Source organism: Procambarus clarkii, chromosome 78 (genome assembly GCF_040958095.1).
Source record: "Procambarus clarkii isolate CNS0578487 chromosome 78, FALCON_Pclarkii_2.0, whole genome shotgun sequence".
NCBI classification, from domain to species: domain Eukaryota; kingdom Metazoa; phylum Arthropoda; class Malacostraca; order Decapoda; family Cambaridae; genus Procambarus; species Procambarus clarkii.
The window spans coordinates 10,756,584-10,775,660 of NC_091227.1; the positions used below are offsets into that span (position 1 = coordinate 10,756,584).

The 19,077-nt window shown below is 44.3% G+C and overlaps 1 protein-coding gene across 5 annotated transcripts in view; it reads right to left on the bottom strand.

Moving 5' to 3' along the window:
- Nucleotides 1-19,077, bottom strand: part of LOC123746144 (mitochondrial enolase superfamily member 1) — a 49,316-nt gene that overhangs the window by 15,745 nt on the left and 14,494 nt on the right. For all 5 annotated transcript variants that reach the window (XM_045727444.2, XM_045727445.2, XM_045727442.2 and 2 more), the window contains exons 2-4: nt 12,242-12,501; nt 7,355-7,457; nt 113-228 (exon numbers count right to left, since the gene is read on the bottom strand). In XM_045727444.2, the coding sequence (XP_045583400.1) occupies nt 113-228; nt 7,355-7,457; nt 12,242-12,340 (318 nt within the window). In that variant the 5' untranslated portion in view covers nt 12,341-12,501. The remainder of the gene's footprint in view (nt 1-112; nt 229-7,354; nt 7,458-12,241; nt 12,502-19,077) is intronic.

The window sequence follows — 19,077 nt, forward strand, 5'->3', positions numbered from 1 at the left end:
CATAAATATATATTAAATGAGAATAAGGATGATTAAAACATATGATAATATCTTTTATAGGATAATATTCATGGCTTAAGAATTAAACGTTGACAGTCAAGGAATCACTGACCCATCTCAGCTGGGACTCCGAAGTCAGGGACCTCCAAGTGGCAGCGAAGTCATCGTAGATGTCATCGAGCTTCTTGCCGACCACCAGGTGCGAGAGGGACTTCACCGCCGCCACCACTGTCAACACACCAGCTCATCAGCCCAAACATTGCACATGGGATCCTTTGTAGGCCTATAGCACACAACACATCATTTGTTCTGAAGCAACCAACAAGTTAAGAATTTTATACTAAACTCATGTTCCAGTGAGAAGACTATTTAGTAGATAACGATAGCCTGTGATGAAAGGTTTCTTGTATCTAAAGTCCCCTATCGTTATCTGTCAAGATAGTCCTCTCCCGATTTAGTGGGACTTGATATGGGCTGCTGCTGTGTGAATTCCTTCGTTGTTTAAATTATTTAAAATATTTCATTAGCTTTTGAAATATTCTAAATATATTTGTATGCGCTCTTCATGTTTACAAGTAGTCATCACTGCCACTCGACAGGTAACGTTGACATCAAACAGGAGCCACGTGTACTGAAGCAATTTAACTTCCCAAAATATACTTATTAATACTACTGCAATGTTTGATTTGATAAAAAAAATCCCTCAAATAACGTGCCCTCCAATACCCACATGGAAGATGGCCTTCACTTCCTGTCCAAGCCACGCTCTTCATTACTTCTCTGGAATATGCTCGTCAAAATCTTTGAAAGAGTGCCAAGAAGTCAGATCACAAGCACATGGAATCAACGCGTGTACACAACCCTGGATAACATGGGTTCAGAAGAGCAAACCTCTTCACCTCCACCTCACACCTCCACAACTGCTAGACATGGCCATGAAAGACATAAATGCCGATGTAATACACAAAGATTTATCAAAAACTGTCTACAAGTGTGACTAGAAAGTTGGAACTTTAATTAAATAACGACCAGAACCCCGAGTAATAGTAAAAACAACCTCCTCCAGGATACTGTGCTTGTTCTAATGCTTTTCCTCATCCTCAAATCGGACATAGACAAGGTCACAAACTAGAGCTTCGTATCATATTTTGTAGATGGCTCTAGGATTTTCATGAGAATAGACAATAAAGAAAATATAGCTAAGGTACGAACTGAAGTAAATTGGGTCTGTCAATTGGCCACAAAGTAACACGAGGTTTATTGAAAACGAGTTCCAACTCCTATGCTTTTGTAAAAAGGAAGATATGAAAACTAAAACCAGATAAAACGCATTCAAATCACAATATAGTACGAAAAAGCACTAAAAATATTTTGGGAGTAATCTTATCAGAAGACTTTACTTTTAACAACACAATATAGTAGCTGTAACAACTGCAAGAAAAATGACCGGTTGGATAATGAGAATGGATAATTCATCTCTGTCAATCAAGAGATAACAGACCATGATACATTTTAAGATGCTAGTGCTCTCTAAAATAGAATATTGTCGAGACAAAGAGCTCCATTTAAAGCTAAGGAAATTGCCAACCTGGAGAACGTGCAAAAGTCCTTTGCTGCCCGAATCCACTCCATAAAACATCTAAATTATTGTGTTTCCTTAAAATTTTTAAATTTTTGTTTCATAGAGTGTAAGCGAGAGAGTACACTTAGAAAATATTAGAGGGACTGGTTCCTGCACACTTAAATATTTACGTTAGACCAAGAGGCATGACAACGTTCAAGGTTGCATAATTGAAGAGCAAAAGCGCAATAAATATGCTAAGAAAGAATTCTATCAACATCAAGGTCTCAAGACTGTTCGACACTCTCCCCCTAAACATAAGGGGCATAACTAATCGACTTCTCGCAGTGTTCAAGAGAGAACTTGATAACCACCTGGAAAGGAATGCCTGATCAACCAGGCTGTGATTCATACGTCAGACTGTAAGCAGCTGCATCCAACTGCCTGGTTGACCAGACCACCAAGCTGAAGACCTGTACAGAGGACGTTGGTCCTTAGAATCACTACATTGTAACAGAACAACAGCATGGATTTAGAAATGGAAAGTTATGCCTGACAAGATTGAGTTGTATGAGAAGGTTACTAGAATATGACAGGAAAAACAAGGCTCGGTAGATTGCATTTTCCTAGACTATCAAAAGTCATTTGATACTATTCTTCACGAAAGGCTCTTGAACAAGATGGAGAAGTAGGCTGGTATAATTGGAAAAACACTAAACTAGGCAAGGGATTACCTAAAGGACAGAGCCTCACCTCTGACTGTGAAAAGAGTCACAGTCAGAGGAGAGGTCTCCAGCTGGGGAAATATAACATGTGGGTCCCTCAAGGATCGGTCATGTGACCACTACTGTTGCTAATTTATGTTAATGATCTACCCCGAGGGAGTGAGCTTGTACATATCAATGTTTGCAGACGATGCCAAAATAATAAGAAATGTAAAAACAGAAGAGGACCGCAGACTATTACAAAATGACCTTAAACTCCAGGAGTGGACAAGCAAATGGTTGCTGGTTTTCAATCCTAATCAGTGTAAGGTACTGAAGATGAGAAAGGGAGAGAGGTGTCTACACCATTAATGGAAGGCAATTGCAGGAATATGAGAGAGAGAGAAATTTGAGTAGATATAATTTCATCCCAAACACAGGCACACACAGGCACACACAGGCACACACAGGCAAGGTGACATCGACAGTGTATGGGACGCTGGCAAACATTAAAAAGTAACTTAGACACTTAAATCGGGACATGTTCAAAGCAATCTACACAGCTTTTGTTTGACCAGCACCGCAATATGAAGCACCTGCTTGGTATCCATACCTTGTGAAACAAAAATAAAAATCGATAAAGTGCACAGGTTTAATACTAGATTAGTGCCAGAGCTCAGAAGGCTAAGTTATGAAGATAGGCTGAAAAAATTGAACTTCAAATCTAGGAGAACAGAAAACAAAGAAAAAAGATATGATGACAATGTACGAAATTCGGAGGGGAATACACAAGGACAGCCTCTTTAGGACAGAACGCAGGACAAGAGGACACAAGTGGAAGCTGGAAACGCAAATAAGTCTAAGAAGTGTAAGGAAATACTCGTACAATGTACGGGTGGTCAGAAAGAGGAATGTATTATGAGAAGTTGTGAAAGTCACCTCCATTCACAACTTTGAGGAAAGGTTCGACAAAGATATCATTAGAATAGTAAAGCTTAAATGCAGTGGGTGCAACAATGTTAGAAGGCAGGGCATAAAGAGCTTGACCTTACTTCCTTTTAGTCACTGACCGTTAAGTACAAGGACACCACAAAGGAACGCGCTCTCCACTACCCGTCTGAACGTTATACTAACAGAAGGCAATTTATACATCTCGGCTGTATATTCATATGTAGAGTTCATCATCATTTTGGAAGGAGCGAGAATGTGCCAGGTAGTGAGGAGGGTCAGGAGTGATCTGACCTTCACCAACGGGTCTAATAACCTTTCCTCCTAACTCCGACCTACATATCAGAAAAACCCAGGGTTGTGTATGGATGAAACAGCATTCTAATTGGTGCCCTATGTGAAGAATTCCAGATTCAGCGATATGAGGCACGAATTCAGCTATATCTCGCTTTGAGGTCCATCTCATCATTCTTGGTGAAGCTTGGCATTGAAAAGGACTGATTATTATTTTGAGCTCCAAATGGTCCATTTCATACGGCAGGGTGTCCAGGCAGCCGTTATTGCTCGAGGTGTTCATATTAAGTTAGGTTGGGTTACGTCATCGGGGTATCGTTAGAAAGACAATATTGTGCATAGATTTGTACACGACACCTTTTATAGTAAAAACAATTATCAATATTTCCATGTGTATATAGTTTGGAGTTCTAATTTAGTGAATAAATTCGTATGTTAAGCACATGGTGTTTTCAGGAAATCCATTTTCCCTCGTATTTGCAAACTTTGCCATGTAAATCCCACAAAAGGATCTCCTGCCCATACTAGCACCACATCATATAAACGATGTTACCGATCTATGATCCCTAGCACCACCATGTTGAGTCAGACATCACCTATATCTGGCAAGATCAAGATTTTGTGTCTGTTGCTCTAGGCATTTGACATTGTTGATAGCTGTTGAGAGCTGTTGGCATTCCCGCCCAGCTCAACTGAAAAATTCAGTTGTCCAAGTTTTAAGTAATCTTGGACACTGGAATGTGGTCTTCACTGCCAGCCTGGAAAGTCACCTTCACACTGACGCCGCTCCTTCACTACATTACGAGAATAATCTTGGGCTTTGTCTCGGTGGAGCGGGATAGCGTTAAAAATGCTTTGCACACATGCCAATTCGTTCCTACGTAACGCTGGCCTTACTCGCCTTTTCCCCTAGCTAATAGACTAATGTTGAGGTTACTCAAAACTATGCAATGAGTCATAGCGAGGGCTCCCAGATGGACTAAAACACTAAGCTCTAGACTGGAAATCAAACCAGTGATGGAAATGAGAATAAAAGGGCTTGCTGCATGCACACTGATCAAGATATTGACGAGACCAAGAAACAGTGAAACAGAGCACTTAAACATGTAATCAAAGGAGCACCAACTCAGGGGAAGGAGGGACTAAGAGCAACGGGTGAAGACACACTGCATTAAAAACAAGTACTTAGATAGATCTAGATAGGGTTTTGAAATGGTCAAATGATTGGCAAATGCAGTTTAATGCTGATAAATGTAAAGTTCTGAGGTTAGGTAATGATGATAGGGTTACAAGATACGAGCTAGATGGTGTTGAGATTGCGAAGTCGGATTGCGAAAGGGATCTGGGAGTTATGATTAGTAAGAATTTAAAACAAAAGGATCAATGCATAAATGTTCGTAATAAGGCAAATCGGACACTTGGATTTATTAATCGCAGCGTTAGTAACAAGACACCTGGTGTGGTTCTCAAGCTATATCTTGCTCTGGTTAGGCCCCATTTAGATTATGCCGTTCAGTTTTGGTCGCCATATTATAGAATGGATATAAATTCACTTGAACGTGTCCAGCGTAGGATGACTAAGTTAATTCCCCAAATTAGAAATCTTTCATATGAAGAAAGATTAACAAAGCTTTGGCCGTTCATGTTTAACAAATTTGTTATCTTTTTATTCTAGCATTGTTGAGGCAGTTGATAGTGGTAAGGATTGCGATGTTGTATACCTTGACTTTAGCAAAGCTTTTGATACAGTGCCACATGAAAGACTGATTAAAAAAATAGAGTCTCATGGTATTGGGGGTGCTATATTAAGCTGGATTAGGGCATGGCTATACCAAAGGAAACAGAGAGTTAGTATAAATGGAATCAAGTCAGAGTGGGAAAATGTTGTAAGTGGAGTGCCTCAAGGCTCTGTCCTGGGACCTCTGTTGTTTATAATATATATAAATGATTTAGATTCAGGTTTGAGTAGCAACATTTGCAAATTTGCCGATGATACGAAAATCGGTAGGGAAATTAATTCGGAGGAGGACTCACTATCACTTCAAGTTGATCTAGATAGGGTTTTGAAATGGTCAAAGGATTGGCAGATGCAGTTTAATGCTGATAAATGTAAAGTTCTGAGGTTAGGTAATGATGATAGAGTTACAAGATACGAGCTAGATGGTGTTGTGATTGCGAAGTCGGATTGCGAAAGGGATCTGGGAGTTATGATTAGTAAGAATTTAAAACAAAAGGATCAATGCATAAATGTTCGTAATAAGGCAAATCGGACACTTGGATTTATTAATCGCAGCGTTAGTAACAAGACACCTGGTGTGGTTCTCAAGCTATATCTTGCTCTAGTTAGGCCCCATTTAGATTATGCAGTTCAGTTTTGGTCGCCATATTATAGAATGGATATAAATTCACTTGAACGTGTCCAGCGTAGGATGACTAAGTTAATTCCCCAAATTAGAAATCTTTCATATGAAGAAAGATTAACAAAGCTTAAGTTGCATTCACTGGAAAGGCGAAGAGTTAGGGGTGACATGATAGAGGTTTACAAGTGGATGAATGGACATAACAAAGGGGATATTAATAGGGTATTAAAAGTATCAACACAAGACAGAACACGAAACAATGGGTATAAATTGGATAAGTTTAGATTTAGGAAAGACTTGGGTAAATACTGGTTCAGTAACAGGGTTGTTGATTTGTGGAACCAATTGCCGCGTAACATTGTGGAGGTGGGGTCCCTCGATTGTTTCAAGCACGGGTTGGACAAGTATATGAGTGGGATTGGGTGGTTATAAATAGGAGCTGCCTCGTATGGGCCAATAGGCCTTCTGCAGTTGACTTTGTTCTTATGTTCTTATGTACTTTACGATCAAAAAGACCATAAATGACAAAGGTGTCAATGACATACACGCAGATCTGGATATGATATTGTCATCGTTGCCAGCAGACTTATAAATATTCGTTCTTCAAGGAAAAAAAATCAGACCAACCCCATCTGCTGTGCATTAACATAGAAGCAAATTTGTTATCCGGCAGCTTCGCATACTACACAGACGTATCAGTAGAATAGGAGAGAGACGCAGCTGGACCTGCGTTTAATCCAGGAAATTCAATAGTTAGTTGGAGGTTCTCAAACTGGTGCTCCACTCTACAAACACAGAAGTTAACCATTCAAAAATGATCAACACACGCACATAATAAACAGCAACGACACATCACCATACAGGTTCGAGAACTGCCACTCATACGTTGCAACAAGAGTATTTAAGTGCAAAAACCATCTGATTACAAATTGTGTATCTATAATACATACACTCAAACGTTAACTTAGTCGAGCAATTATCAGCTGGGTGTATGAATAAGAATAATCAACTGAATTGGCATGAAGACATGGCACAGTCAAGAAGAGACTGTGGAAACAGAGCACTGCATAACGATGCAGTGACCATAACACATCAACTGTATCGTTCAACAAACTATGAACCAATTTTTCTGTTGCAAGGGAATAATAAAACAACAGAGGTACAAATGCACCTCAACAAGCTTGGATACTCATGTACATAAGGAAATGGGTCGAGAGGTTCCAGAAGAGAAGAGACAATGTCAGCAATGTGGCCAAACGCCAGACAGATGTTTGGCGTTTCACCACAACGGAACATTACCCAAATAAGATTACCACTGGCATTTAACAATGCAGAAATTGTTGTTAAACACATTGGACATTACCATATTGAAACAAACGTCACTCATTCACCATCGTAATCCAGAATAAGGCAGAGATAAGCAACACCTGGCTGGCCAGCCAAAGGGTAAGGCCTTGGGGCGCTGGAATACCCATCAACACACTCACCCAGCTCGGTGCCTCGGCCTATGGTGAAGGCGAGGCCGTGTCCCTTGAAGTTGGTGTCGGTGAAGAGGACGACGTAGGCACACGAGTAGTCCGGGTCCGGGTGCTGTCAAAAGTAACCGATATTCATATTTACCTCATATTCAAGGAATGGGAAGACGTTGATGGAAGAAAAGGCTATCCAAGGAGCAAGAGAGAAGAGGAGGATGGAGCATCTTGAAGGAATTACAGTAATGAGAAACAGAAATTTACGCTTATGTGTGGGAGAAGGAATAAGACAAAGCCGCTCTGGATAAACAAAGTATAACAAGAGTTCGATGTCGATACAGATTAGATAGTATCACCACAGTCTTATGTGACAAAGCTGCATGGACGCGCAAGACATAGATCACTAAGAACGCTATTTGATCCGGCCAGGATTCTTGGTCAAATGATAGATGAACCACCAGCAATGATAGACGATCATTGGTGCGGTGTTCACGGTACTGTGTACGTTTAGGGGTATTCGTTGACGGCATGGGGTTCGAATCTTGCCAGGTCAAATAGAGTTTTTAGCGATTATCTTTATATTTATGGGTGTGCGTGTGCGTGTGTTTCTTTGTGAGTATGTTGGGTGGTGGTGTGGTTTAGGGAGGGAGGGAGGGAGGAGTGGTGAGGGAGGGAGGAGTGGTGAGGGAGAGGAAGGGATGGAGAAGAGGTGAGAGTAAGAAAGATAGGTGTGGGGATGAGAGGGAGGGAGAGAGTGGGGAGGGATATGTTTGTGTGTGCTTGTATGTTTGGAAGGGGAAGGCATGGGGGAAACTGAGGGGTGGGAGAGGATGGGGATGGTCACATCACACCTCGATGTCTGAGTCTGCCAATCCAGACCCTCACCAAGAGTGAGGGAGAGATGTGTGTGCATACATGTACGTGCGTGCGTGTGCATGACCCGGCCTTCCCCTTTCCTCGAGTCGCAGACACTAGTTTGATAAGAACCTCTATACTCTGGCTTTTATAGAACTATGATATATTCTAAATTAATATTTAAAATCAATCTGTACACCTTATCGATGACCTAGAGAGGGTACTCACCGCCAGCTCCCCCGCCAGGCATAACCTCGGTGAATTTTATTGATGTCTTTATATCGGGGTTGAGTCGGCTGCCCACCAGTGCCGTTCACCCCCACGTGGCCCACACTGCACTGCTCGCTGTGGCACTGTGTTGTCAAGACTCGTTCTTCTTTAATTTTTCTTATCTAACGTTCTAAGAATTTACTATGATACACTTTGTAGTTGTACACTGCCCAGGACCAAAACTATGTTTTGGGCTCTTTGACACTAAGATATCTCAAGATACTATGCTAATTCACGGACCGCTGCCCCGACCCTAGTGTCTCCCTCCACTACTCACTGACGACTATGTGTACTCGCCTAGTTGTGCTTGCGGGGGTTGAGCTTTGGCTCTTTGGTCCCGCCTCTCAACCGTCAATCAACAGATTCCTGAGCCTACTGGGCTCTATCATATCTATATTTGAAACTGTGTATGGAGTCAGCCTCCACTACATCACAGCCTAATGCATTCCACCTGTTAACTACTCTGACACTGAAAAAAGGTCTTTCTAATGTGCCTGTGGCGCATTTCGGTACTCAGTTTCCACCTGTGTCCCCTTGTTCGCGTACCACCAGTGTTAAATAGTTTATCCTTGTCTACCCTGTCAATTCCCCTGATGATTTTGTAGGTAGTGATCATGTCTTCCCCTTACTCTTCTGTCTTCCAGTGTCGTAAGGTGCATTTCCCGAAGCCTTTCCTTGTAAGTCATGCCTCTTAGTTCTGGGACTAGTCTTGTGGCATACCTCTGAACTTTTTCCAGCTTCGTCTTGTGCTTGACAAGGTACGGGCTCCATGCTGGGGCCGCATACTCCAGGATTGGTCTTACATATGTGGTGTACAAGATTCTGAATGATTCCTTACACAGGTTCCTGAAGGCTGTTCTGATGTTAGCCAGCCTCGCATATGCCGCAGAGCAATTTTTTATGTGGGCTTCAGGAGACAGGTTTGGTGTGATGTCAACTCCTAGATCTTTCTCTCTGTCCTTTTCATGAAATACTTCATCTCCTATTCTGTATCTTGTGTCTGGCCTCCTGTGTCCACCGCCGAGTTTTATTACTTTACATTTACACGGGTTGATTTTTAGCAGCCATTTGTTGGACTATTTCATTTAGTCTGTCTAGGTCATCTTGTAGCCTCCTACTATCATCCTGTTTCAATTCTCCTCATGAATTTTGCATCAAAAGCAAACATTGAAAGAAACCGAGTCTATACCCTCTGGGAGATCATTTACATATATCAGAAACAGTATAGGTCCAAGGACTGACCCCTGCGGGACTCCACTTGTGACGTCTCGCCAATCTGAGACCTCACCCCCTCCCTGTGACTCGTTGTCTTCTGTTGCTTAGGTACTCCCTTATCCAGTGGAGTATCTTCCCTTTCACCCCAGCCTCCATCTCCATTTTTTTCACTAGTCTCTTGTATGGTACTGTATCAAAGGCTTTCTGGCAGTCCAAAAATATGCAGTCTGCCCACCCCTCTCTTTCTTGGCTGATTTTCGCTGTCTGATCGTAGAATTCAATTAACCCTGTGGGGCAGGACTTGCCATCCCTGAACCCATGTTGATGCTGTATTACAAAGTTCTTTCGCTCGAGATGTTCCATTAGCTTTCTTCGCACAATCTTCTCCATCAGCTTGCATGGTATGCAGGTTAGGGACACTGGCCTGTAGCTCAGTGCCTCCTGTCTATCCCCCTTTCTTGTACATCGGGACTACATTAGCTCCTTTCCAAATTTCTGGCAGTTCCCCTGTTGCCAGTGATTTGTTATACACTATGAAGAGTGGCAGGCACAGTGCTTCTGCTCCTTTTTTTAGTATCCAAGGGGAGATTCCATCTGGACCTATAGCCTTTGTCACATCCAACTCAAGTAAAAACTTCCTTACTTCCCCACTGGTAATCTCAAACTCTTCTAGTGGTTCCCGGTTAACTATTTCCTCTCTTATCTCTGGAATTTCTCGTTGCTCTAAGGTGAAGACCTCCTGGAATTTCTTATTCAGTTCCTCACACACTTCCTTGTCGTTTGTAGTGAATCCTTCTGCCCCTATCCTTAATTTCATTACCTGTTCCTTTACTGTTGTTTTTCTCCTGGTGTGGCTGTGCAGCAATTTAGGTTGAGTCTTTGCCTTGCTTGCCATGTCATTTTCGTATTGTCTATCTGCCTCTCTTCTCACCCTGACATTCATTCCTGGCATTCCGGTATCTTTCTCTGCTCTCAAGTGTCCTGTTATTCCTATAATTTCTCCACGCCCTTTTACTTTGCTGCTTAGCTAGCCTACATCTCTGATTAAAGCATTGGTTTCTCATCTTCATTTCATTGTTTTCCTTTTGGACTGGCACAAACTTGTTTGCTGCGTCCTTGCACTTCTGTGTGATGTAGTCCATCATATCTTGGGCCGTTTTTCCCCCTGAGCTTTGTTTTCCATGTTATATCTATTAGGAATTTTCTTATCTCCTCATATTTTCTCTTTCGGAATGCCAGCCTTTTGTTTTCAGTACCCCTCCTCGAGTTCAATAATCCTTCTTCAACCAGATAATTAAACACCAGTGCACTGTGGTCGGTCATTCCTACTGGGGCCTCAAAACCGATTTCCCTTATGTCGGAGTCGTTCAGAGTAAAGACTAGGTCGAGTCTCACTGGTTCATTGTTTCCTCTCATCCTTGTGGGTTCCCTGACATGTTGGCTTAGAAAGTTCCTTGTCGCCACGTCCATTAGTTTGGCTCTCCATGTATTCTCTCCTCCATGCGGTTCCTTGTTCTCCCAGTCTATCCCTTCCATGAGTGAAGTCCTCCATGATGAGCAAATGGGATCTATTTCTACAGGCAGCAGAGGCTGCCCTCTCAATTATAGTGTTAACTGCCATGTTGTTGTTGTCATACTCTTGCCTTGGGTCTTCTGTCATTTGGTGGAGGGTTTGTTACTACTACTTTTGGTCCTCCCATTGTCATGGTGCCTGTTATGTAGTCTCCGAATCCCTCGCAGCCCGGGATGACCATCTCCTGAAACTCGCTTCCTTTTTTATTAGTAGGGCCACTCCACTTCCTCGCCCTTACTTCCCTCTCTTTCCTTATTACAGTTTAGTACTGGGAAACACCGCATTTGTTACGATTTCTGAGTTTTGTTTCTGTGAGTCCGATTACATCTGGGTTCACTTCTTGTGCTGTGTACTCACCTATTTGTGCTTGTGGGGGTTGAGCTTTGGCTCTTTGGTCCCGCCTCTCAACTGTCGATCAACTGGTGTACAGATTCCTGAGCCTACTGTGCTCTATCGTATCTACATTTAAAACTGTGTATGGAGTCAGCCTCCACCATATTACTGCCTAATGCATTCCATCCATTAACTACTCTGACAATGAAAAATTTCCTTCTAACATCCCTGTGGCTCATTTGGGTACTCAGTTTCCCCCTGTGTCCCCTTGTTCATGTACCACCAGTGTTGAATAGTTTATCCTCGTCTACCCAGTCGATTCCCCTGAGGATTTTGTAGGTTGTGATCATGTCTCCCCTTACTCTTCTGTCTTCCAGTGTCGTAAGGTGCATTTCCCGCAGCCTTTCCTCGTAACTCATGCCTCTTAGTGCTGGGACTAGTCTAGTGGCATACCTTTGAACTTTTTCCAGCTTCGTCTTGTGCTTGACAAGGTAGGCTCCATGCTGGGGCCGCATGTGTGTGTGTGTGTGTATTTGTAAGAGTGTGTGTGTGTGTGTGTGTGTGTGAGAATGTATAAGTATGTGTGTAAGTGTGTATTTATACACTAAATACATTTACATATATATCAATACATTACATCAGTCGCTAGTACTTACGATGGCATCAGATCCGTCTGACTGTAGCGAGGTCGGGAAGCGAATATCCCTCACTGACAAGCCTCTGATACGAGAGGCGCAATACTCTCCGTGAGGCATCGTGTGAAGTTGGCGAGTGCTCTCTGAGCTCCTTCAGGTCCCACAGTCACCACTGAACCATGCGGCGCCTCTCACCCTCGCTGGTGTCCTGCAGGACCCGAACGTCCCTTCACCGTCCTTGATAAACCACACTACCCAAGTCTTGGCGCAAGAGCAACTTCCTGAAATCATCATACTTATGAAACAATGTTCGTGTGATCAGTTGCATCATTATACCAGCCAGCATCAATAACAAGATTTACTATCTTTACTTAATGGGAAAACCTGGTGATCCTGGATGCCCTCATAGCTGAGGCTCATGCGCTCAAGCACAACACGCACCTAGCATTTCTCGATGTGGAGAAGGCTTTCAATAACGTCTCCCATCCGGCCATTCATTGGGTCGTGAAACGTAAAGGCATTCCGAAGCCTTTAAGGACGTTCATAATGTCGGGCTATGATCGGTCCTCAACCGTAATAACCAGCCAAGGGAAGAAGTCGAAGCTAGACATCATCACTAGGGGGGGTGAAACAGGGTGACCCACTGTCTCCATTTCTCTTCAACCTAATAATTGATGAGGCAATTACTAAGGCTAAGGACGTGGGGCTAGGGGTTGGACTAGGGGCGAAAAGGTATCAGCACTGGCATTCACTGACGATTTGGTTGTGGCAGCAGAGACGGCTGCTGGACTACAGAAACTTATAACAAGTATTTGCCACACACTGCGTGGCTCTGGCCTTAAAGTAAATGCTGCGAAATACCATACACTAAGCATAGCGATCAAAGCACATTGTAAGACGTGGCATGTCCCCACCAGGAGGGCATACTACGTCGAGGACGACGAAATCGGTACTATGAGTGTGGCGGACGAGTATAAGTATTTAGGGATACTTATCGGGGACGGAGGCAGACTCCTTTCCTACGGTTCCCTGTTTCAGGACGGCCTGACTAACATCACCAAGGCGCCACTCAAATCCCAACAGAGGCTATACCTACTATATACCTACTAAAACACCACCTAATCTCCAAGATGAACCACTGGCTTGTTCTCAGACGCGTGTTTAAGACGGAATTAGCGAGGTTTGACAGGCGGCTGCGGCATGCTATTCGTGGCTGGCTGCAGCTGCCTCATGATACTCCTAATGCTTATTTTGATGCCGACGTAAAGGACGGTAGACTAGGAATTCCCGACTTTGCCGCATCAACCTGCCTACAGAAGAACAAGCGGCTCAGGGCGTTGGTAGAGTCAGAGGATCCAATGGTAATGGCCGCGGGTCTCCTACCCGCGTTCCATGTGCAAATGCGTTGATGGGTAGACCTGACCACGGCTGCCGGAACCCCTTCTAACAGAACGACTGAGCGCTCTAGGAGGTGGAAAGCGAAACTGTATAGCATGGTTGATAGTGCCGGCCTTGCATCCTCTTGCAAGGTTCCATCTTGCCCCAAGTGGGTCACATCCGGTACCCGTCTGCTAAGCGGAGGAGATTTTGCACAAGCCATCCAGATTAGGGCAAACGCTGTAGCCACTCCGTCTAGAGCAGCTAGGGGTAAACTCAAGGCTTCAGGTTTCTGTGATGCTTGCCAGAAACCAGGGACCCTGGGCCACATATCCCAGGTATACTACAAGACACGTGAGGCTCGGGTGAAACGTCATGGCGATATTACCCGGTTCCAGCCGCCTGCTTCAAAGAGGTTATGAGGTGGAACGTGAAGTCCGTATACCAGATGGAGGGACTTTCTGCAAACCTGACATCATAGCTTGCAAAGGTGAGGAGGCCTTTATATTAGACACCCAGGTCTCGGCTGATAACTTTCCACTCTCCCGTCCACATCAGAGCAAGTGCGACAAGTATGGCACTCTAGAGATCCTTCGAAAGGTCAGGGAATATACCGGGAAGCACACAGCATCTGCCTCTTCGATAACCCTCAATTGGAGAGGAGGATGGTGCAAAGAGAGTGCGCGTGGTCTACAGAATATGGGACTCACCAAGAGCGACCTTGAGATTTGCTCTATGAAAGCCCTGACCTGGACATAGTCTTGTTTAGGTGAACTGCAGCCAGGATAGCAGTCAGCCAACTAGCTAAGCAGAGTCATCATCTGGAGTACCACTTCTCCAAATGGTTTCTCACAAGAGGGTGGATTACCTGGCCAGAGCCCACGAGTGGGTACGGCGGCGGCCGGAGGGAACCCCATGCACATACATGACAACCCTAGGGGCCGTGTTAGGAGCTTCCACTATGAATAGTTTTTTTCCATGTATGCTGCTGTCAAGTTACCATTCCTGCCGCTTTGGCAGCTTGTTGTTTTGTCTTCAGCTTTAGTTCTTTATTTAATGATACACTGTGCACCTCTTCCTTTGTGTGCTGTGTCCCATATAAGAAAAACGAAATACAAAAGAATTTTCCATTTTGTGTATGTTATTATATGTTATTATTGTGTGTTATTATTATCATCTCAACTCTTGTGGGTTGTGATGAGATCTGCCATTTATGTGTATTTTAGTTTGTGTTTGATAGGGTATTAGGTATGCTTAGGGGTGCCGTCTCGCCATGCCCAGTGGCGGGGGGATTGGGAGCCTGAATCTACATAAACACCCTATACCCCCCCGAGGTGGCAAAAGGAGTTAGGGGGACAAGTAGTCAGCAAACACCACAGGCAGTTTGTCAACTTATCGAGGAGGCCCAGAGTGTTCTGGAGGGACCAGAGCTGGTGCCGGCCAGGTGCGCTGACCCTGTGAGATAACATAAGCAGCAGAGGGTGGGGGGGGGGGGATTGTTGGTACTGGGGAGGTGTAGCTTCTCGAGGAGAGATGCCGTTTCTTGGAGTGGGGTGGGGAGGGGGGGGGGTGTTGCTTACAGAGTGGAGGGGGGCAGTGTTGCTTACAGAGTAGAAGGGAGGGCAGTGTTGCTTACAGAGTGGAAGGGGGGGGGGCAGTGTTGTTTACAGAGTGGAGGGGCAGTGTTGCTTACAGGGAGGAGGGGGGGGCAGTGTTGTTTACAGAGTGGAGGGGGAGGGCAGTGTTGCTTACAAAGTGGACGGGGGGCAGTGTTGCTAGCGGGGAGGGGACTGATAAGGAAGGAGTTTCGTCTATTGAACGGAGAGCTTGCTTCCTTGGAGGGAAGTGTTGTTGCTTGCTGCAGGTGTTTATTATGGTATAGGGTAGCTTGTACGAGGGTGGGGGGGGGGGGGGGGCGAGATCTTGCTAATCGAGCAGGAGGGATATTACTACTGGGGCGGGGGGAGAGGGGGTTATGTTGCCAATCTGGAGGGAGAGATATCATTGCTAATCAAACGAGGGGAGGGGGGGGGGGACCTTGCTATAGTTGGGCGTTTGGGGGGGGGGATGTGGTGCCGCTTTAAGGGGGTGGGGGTGGGGGGTAGGTTGTGTTGCATGTAGGCCGGATAACGCGGCCATCGACCCCCGCCCTGAGTGACAACATTCACCCAACCTTCCACAGCTCGTCAAGGTCTTGAGGGGAAAAACAACATAATATCTGGCTGGGTTATTATCTAGCGTGAGTGAGGCGAGAGTGAAGATGAAGGCGAGAGTGAAGATGAAGGCGAGAGTGCGGCCTCACGCTGCCTCGCCGCCCTGCATCATCTTCATCATAATATCATCATCAGAGGCAGACCTGTACATGTTTATTACTAAACTTCGGCGTCGCGAGGATGTCATGGAGTGTCCACTCAAAGTTGGTTATTTCATTTAATATCACGTAGATACATGTATATAATACATTCATTATCAAAGTTATACGTAATAAATTACATAACTAATGTGTTATACTTGCATTCATACCTCCACTCAGTAGAAATAATTAAGTAATTATCAAAAGAAGGCACCAAACCGGGAAGGCCCACTCAGTAGAATGTAACACACATCATCACTGATGAACAAACACTGCCGCACCCAGGGAGTTCACGACAAAGTCTACACGCGGCACAAAGATGAAATGTAAAAACAATGAGGACTGCAGAACGCTGCAGGAAGACCTTGACAAACTCCAGAAGTGGGCAGAAATAGGTTGCAAGAATTCAATCCCAGTACGTGTAAGGAAATGAAGATGGGGAAAAAAAGAAAGGAGATCGAGTGGGCTCTACGCCATAACTATAAGGCCACTAGAGGACTCGCAGAAAGAGAGATCTGGGAATGGATTACAAGACTAACACCAGAGGCACACCGCTGCGGTTCACACAGCGGTTATCACAAGTTCTCCCTGCCCTCTGGGGAAAGAAAACGGGGTCTTGTTACCTACGTCAGCAATAACATACCTGCACATATTATTGATGACCTCCACATGGGGGATGAGTATGAATAGCTGAAGGTAACCCCTTTACTTAATAATGTCATCCATATCATCAACCTATACGTGCCACAATAAACTTGACCTTGACACACTATCTGAAATTACTAACGAAGAACCTACCTTGCTGGTCGGTGACCTTAATGTCGGGTACCCACACTTTGGCGCCAACTGTCATCAGCCCAATGTCAGTGGACGGAAACTGTCACTCTTTGTCAGGGGAAGTGAAACTTAAGAGTCCTGAGTGATGAAAAACCTCTCCTCAGAGGAGGAAGATTAGACTATGCTCTCCTGCTGAATGCACAGGACACGGATGCCAGTACACACATTGTGCACAGTTTATGTAGTGACCATTGGGCACCGATTACCACCGTCGACATGAGCAAGAGAAAGAAAGAGACAAATAAAAGAAAAAGGTTATCACTCGGGCCGGATATGAGGCCGCACTTCATAAACAGGATGAGTGACTGGTTCACGGAATACCAAATCCCAGAAGACATTGACACATTTGTTGATGACCTTAATCACCAAATTGAGAGCTGTCTCAGCGTTCCGCGCCGTACACCTGGGCGAAGTAACCCTCAGAAGAAGAAAATATAATGGTATGAGAACGATTACATAAAGATACTCAAGGCAAATGTAAGAGACTTGAGTCGAGAGTACCGGAGACATCCCACTGACACCAACCAAGAGTTGCTGTTTAAAATTGTGCGTTAAGTAGCCAAGGAAGAGAAGATTATAAATTCACTAGCTCAATTGGAAGGGAAACATCTGCAAGACAAGTATGGGCAAAGATACAGATAGCTAAGGGGAGCAGAACCCGGCCTGCGGCTTTGTCAACCCGTCCTCTTAAAAATAACGTCACTTTTGGCTCGTATGCGCGCAATGACCAAATTTGGACGTAATTTGAAATGAAATCGACTCACAAAAGTGACCTACTGTCCCGTTTTCTGCTTATTCGGTAAGGTTAGAAGAGGAAACTTTCAATTAACGTTTTTCATAACGTTTTGAAACTTCATGAGAATTTCCTGGCCACCTAACCCATCAGAGGACCCTTAACTTACTGTTGTTAAAAAAAAAAATCCCAAATTTATCTTCATTTTTTTATGTCCACTTTCGGCCATACGGGTAAACGGCCAAAAGCGACGTTATTTTTAAGAGGACAGGTTGCACGAAGACCCCCAGGGTAAGGCTGAAGAACTAATACACAAGTGGAGTGATGCAGCATCATTCTCCTCCCTGCACAAATAAGCAGGGAACAGCTCCAGCGGCATAATGACAGGAGAATTGGGATAACAAGAGCACAGTCTAGTGGTGACGAGTATGAGCAACCAATCACAGCCCAGGAAGTAAGGGGGGCTATGAAAATGGGTAAAAGTACAGCACCTGGTGAGGATGGCGTCACCTACGACATACTCAATGCACTGTGTGAAGTGTCTGGGAATCCACTACTCCACCTATTCAACAAATCATTCCTAAGTGGAGAGTTGCCTGCGTAATAGAAACACGCAATAATTGTTCCCATACCGAAGCCCAATGACCCCGGCAATTACAGACCTATCAGTCTCGTGTCATTGACATGCAAGATGCTTGAAAGAATCATCTTAAACCGACTGTTGCACAAAATAGGCAGGTTAGGGGGAGTGGGTCAATGGATTTATTAAAGGACGGAGCACAGCAAATTGTATAGTCAATTACCTGGCTAATGACACAGCTAAGTACTCTGTATTTGTTGACATCAAAGGAGCCTTCGACAAAGCACAGGGAATTGCGATCCTGGACGAGCTTGCATGCATGGGTGTCAAGGGGAGACTCATGAAATGGATTGCAGACTACCTCACAGGGAGGAAAGCCAAGGTTTGCTTCAATGGAGCAGTCTCCAGAACAATGAGTATGGAACTCGGGACCCCACAAGGAGGAGTCTTAAGCCCTACACTGTTCAATGTACTTATGAACGCCATTGCTAATATTTAATTTCCGGAAGGAACACAAGTGGGATATGCAGATGATGTCCTAATACAAGCTCCCACCTTGGGGGAAATAAATGTCCATTGAACTCCTTGGAAAGAAGTGTATTTAATTGTTTCATTCTCTCCACAAACAAAAACATTGTCATCACACGCGGGGAGAAAATGAAGAGCTACAAATTAATGGTGTAACACATGAATGGGTTGACCACTATTGCTACCTTGGCGTCACTGTCGGCTCTAACAAGAGGGGAGAAAAAAAAAAGCTCGACCAACTCATTGGGACATGCAAAAGTCGACTCAGGTCACTGCAAGGCTGTGACCTTGCATGGTAATGGGGCCTATATTGCCGTGCTTAAAATGATGTACACAGCCTATGTGCGCGCCGTCATAGACTATGCAGCACTAGTTCTGTGCACCTATTCCCAAAGCGATATGAGGAAGCTTGAGAGCATACAAAATGAAGCCATGACAATCATTCTTAG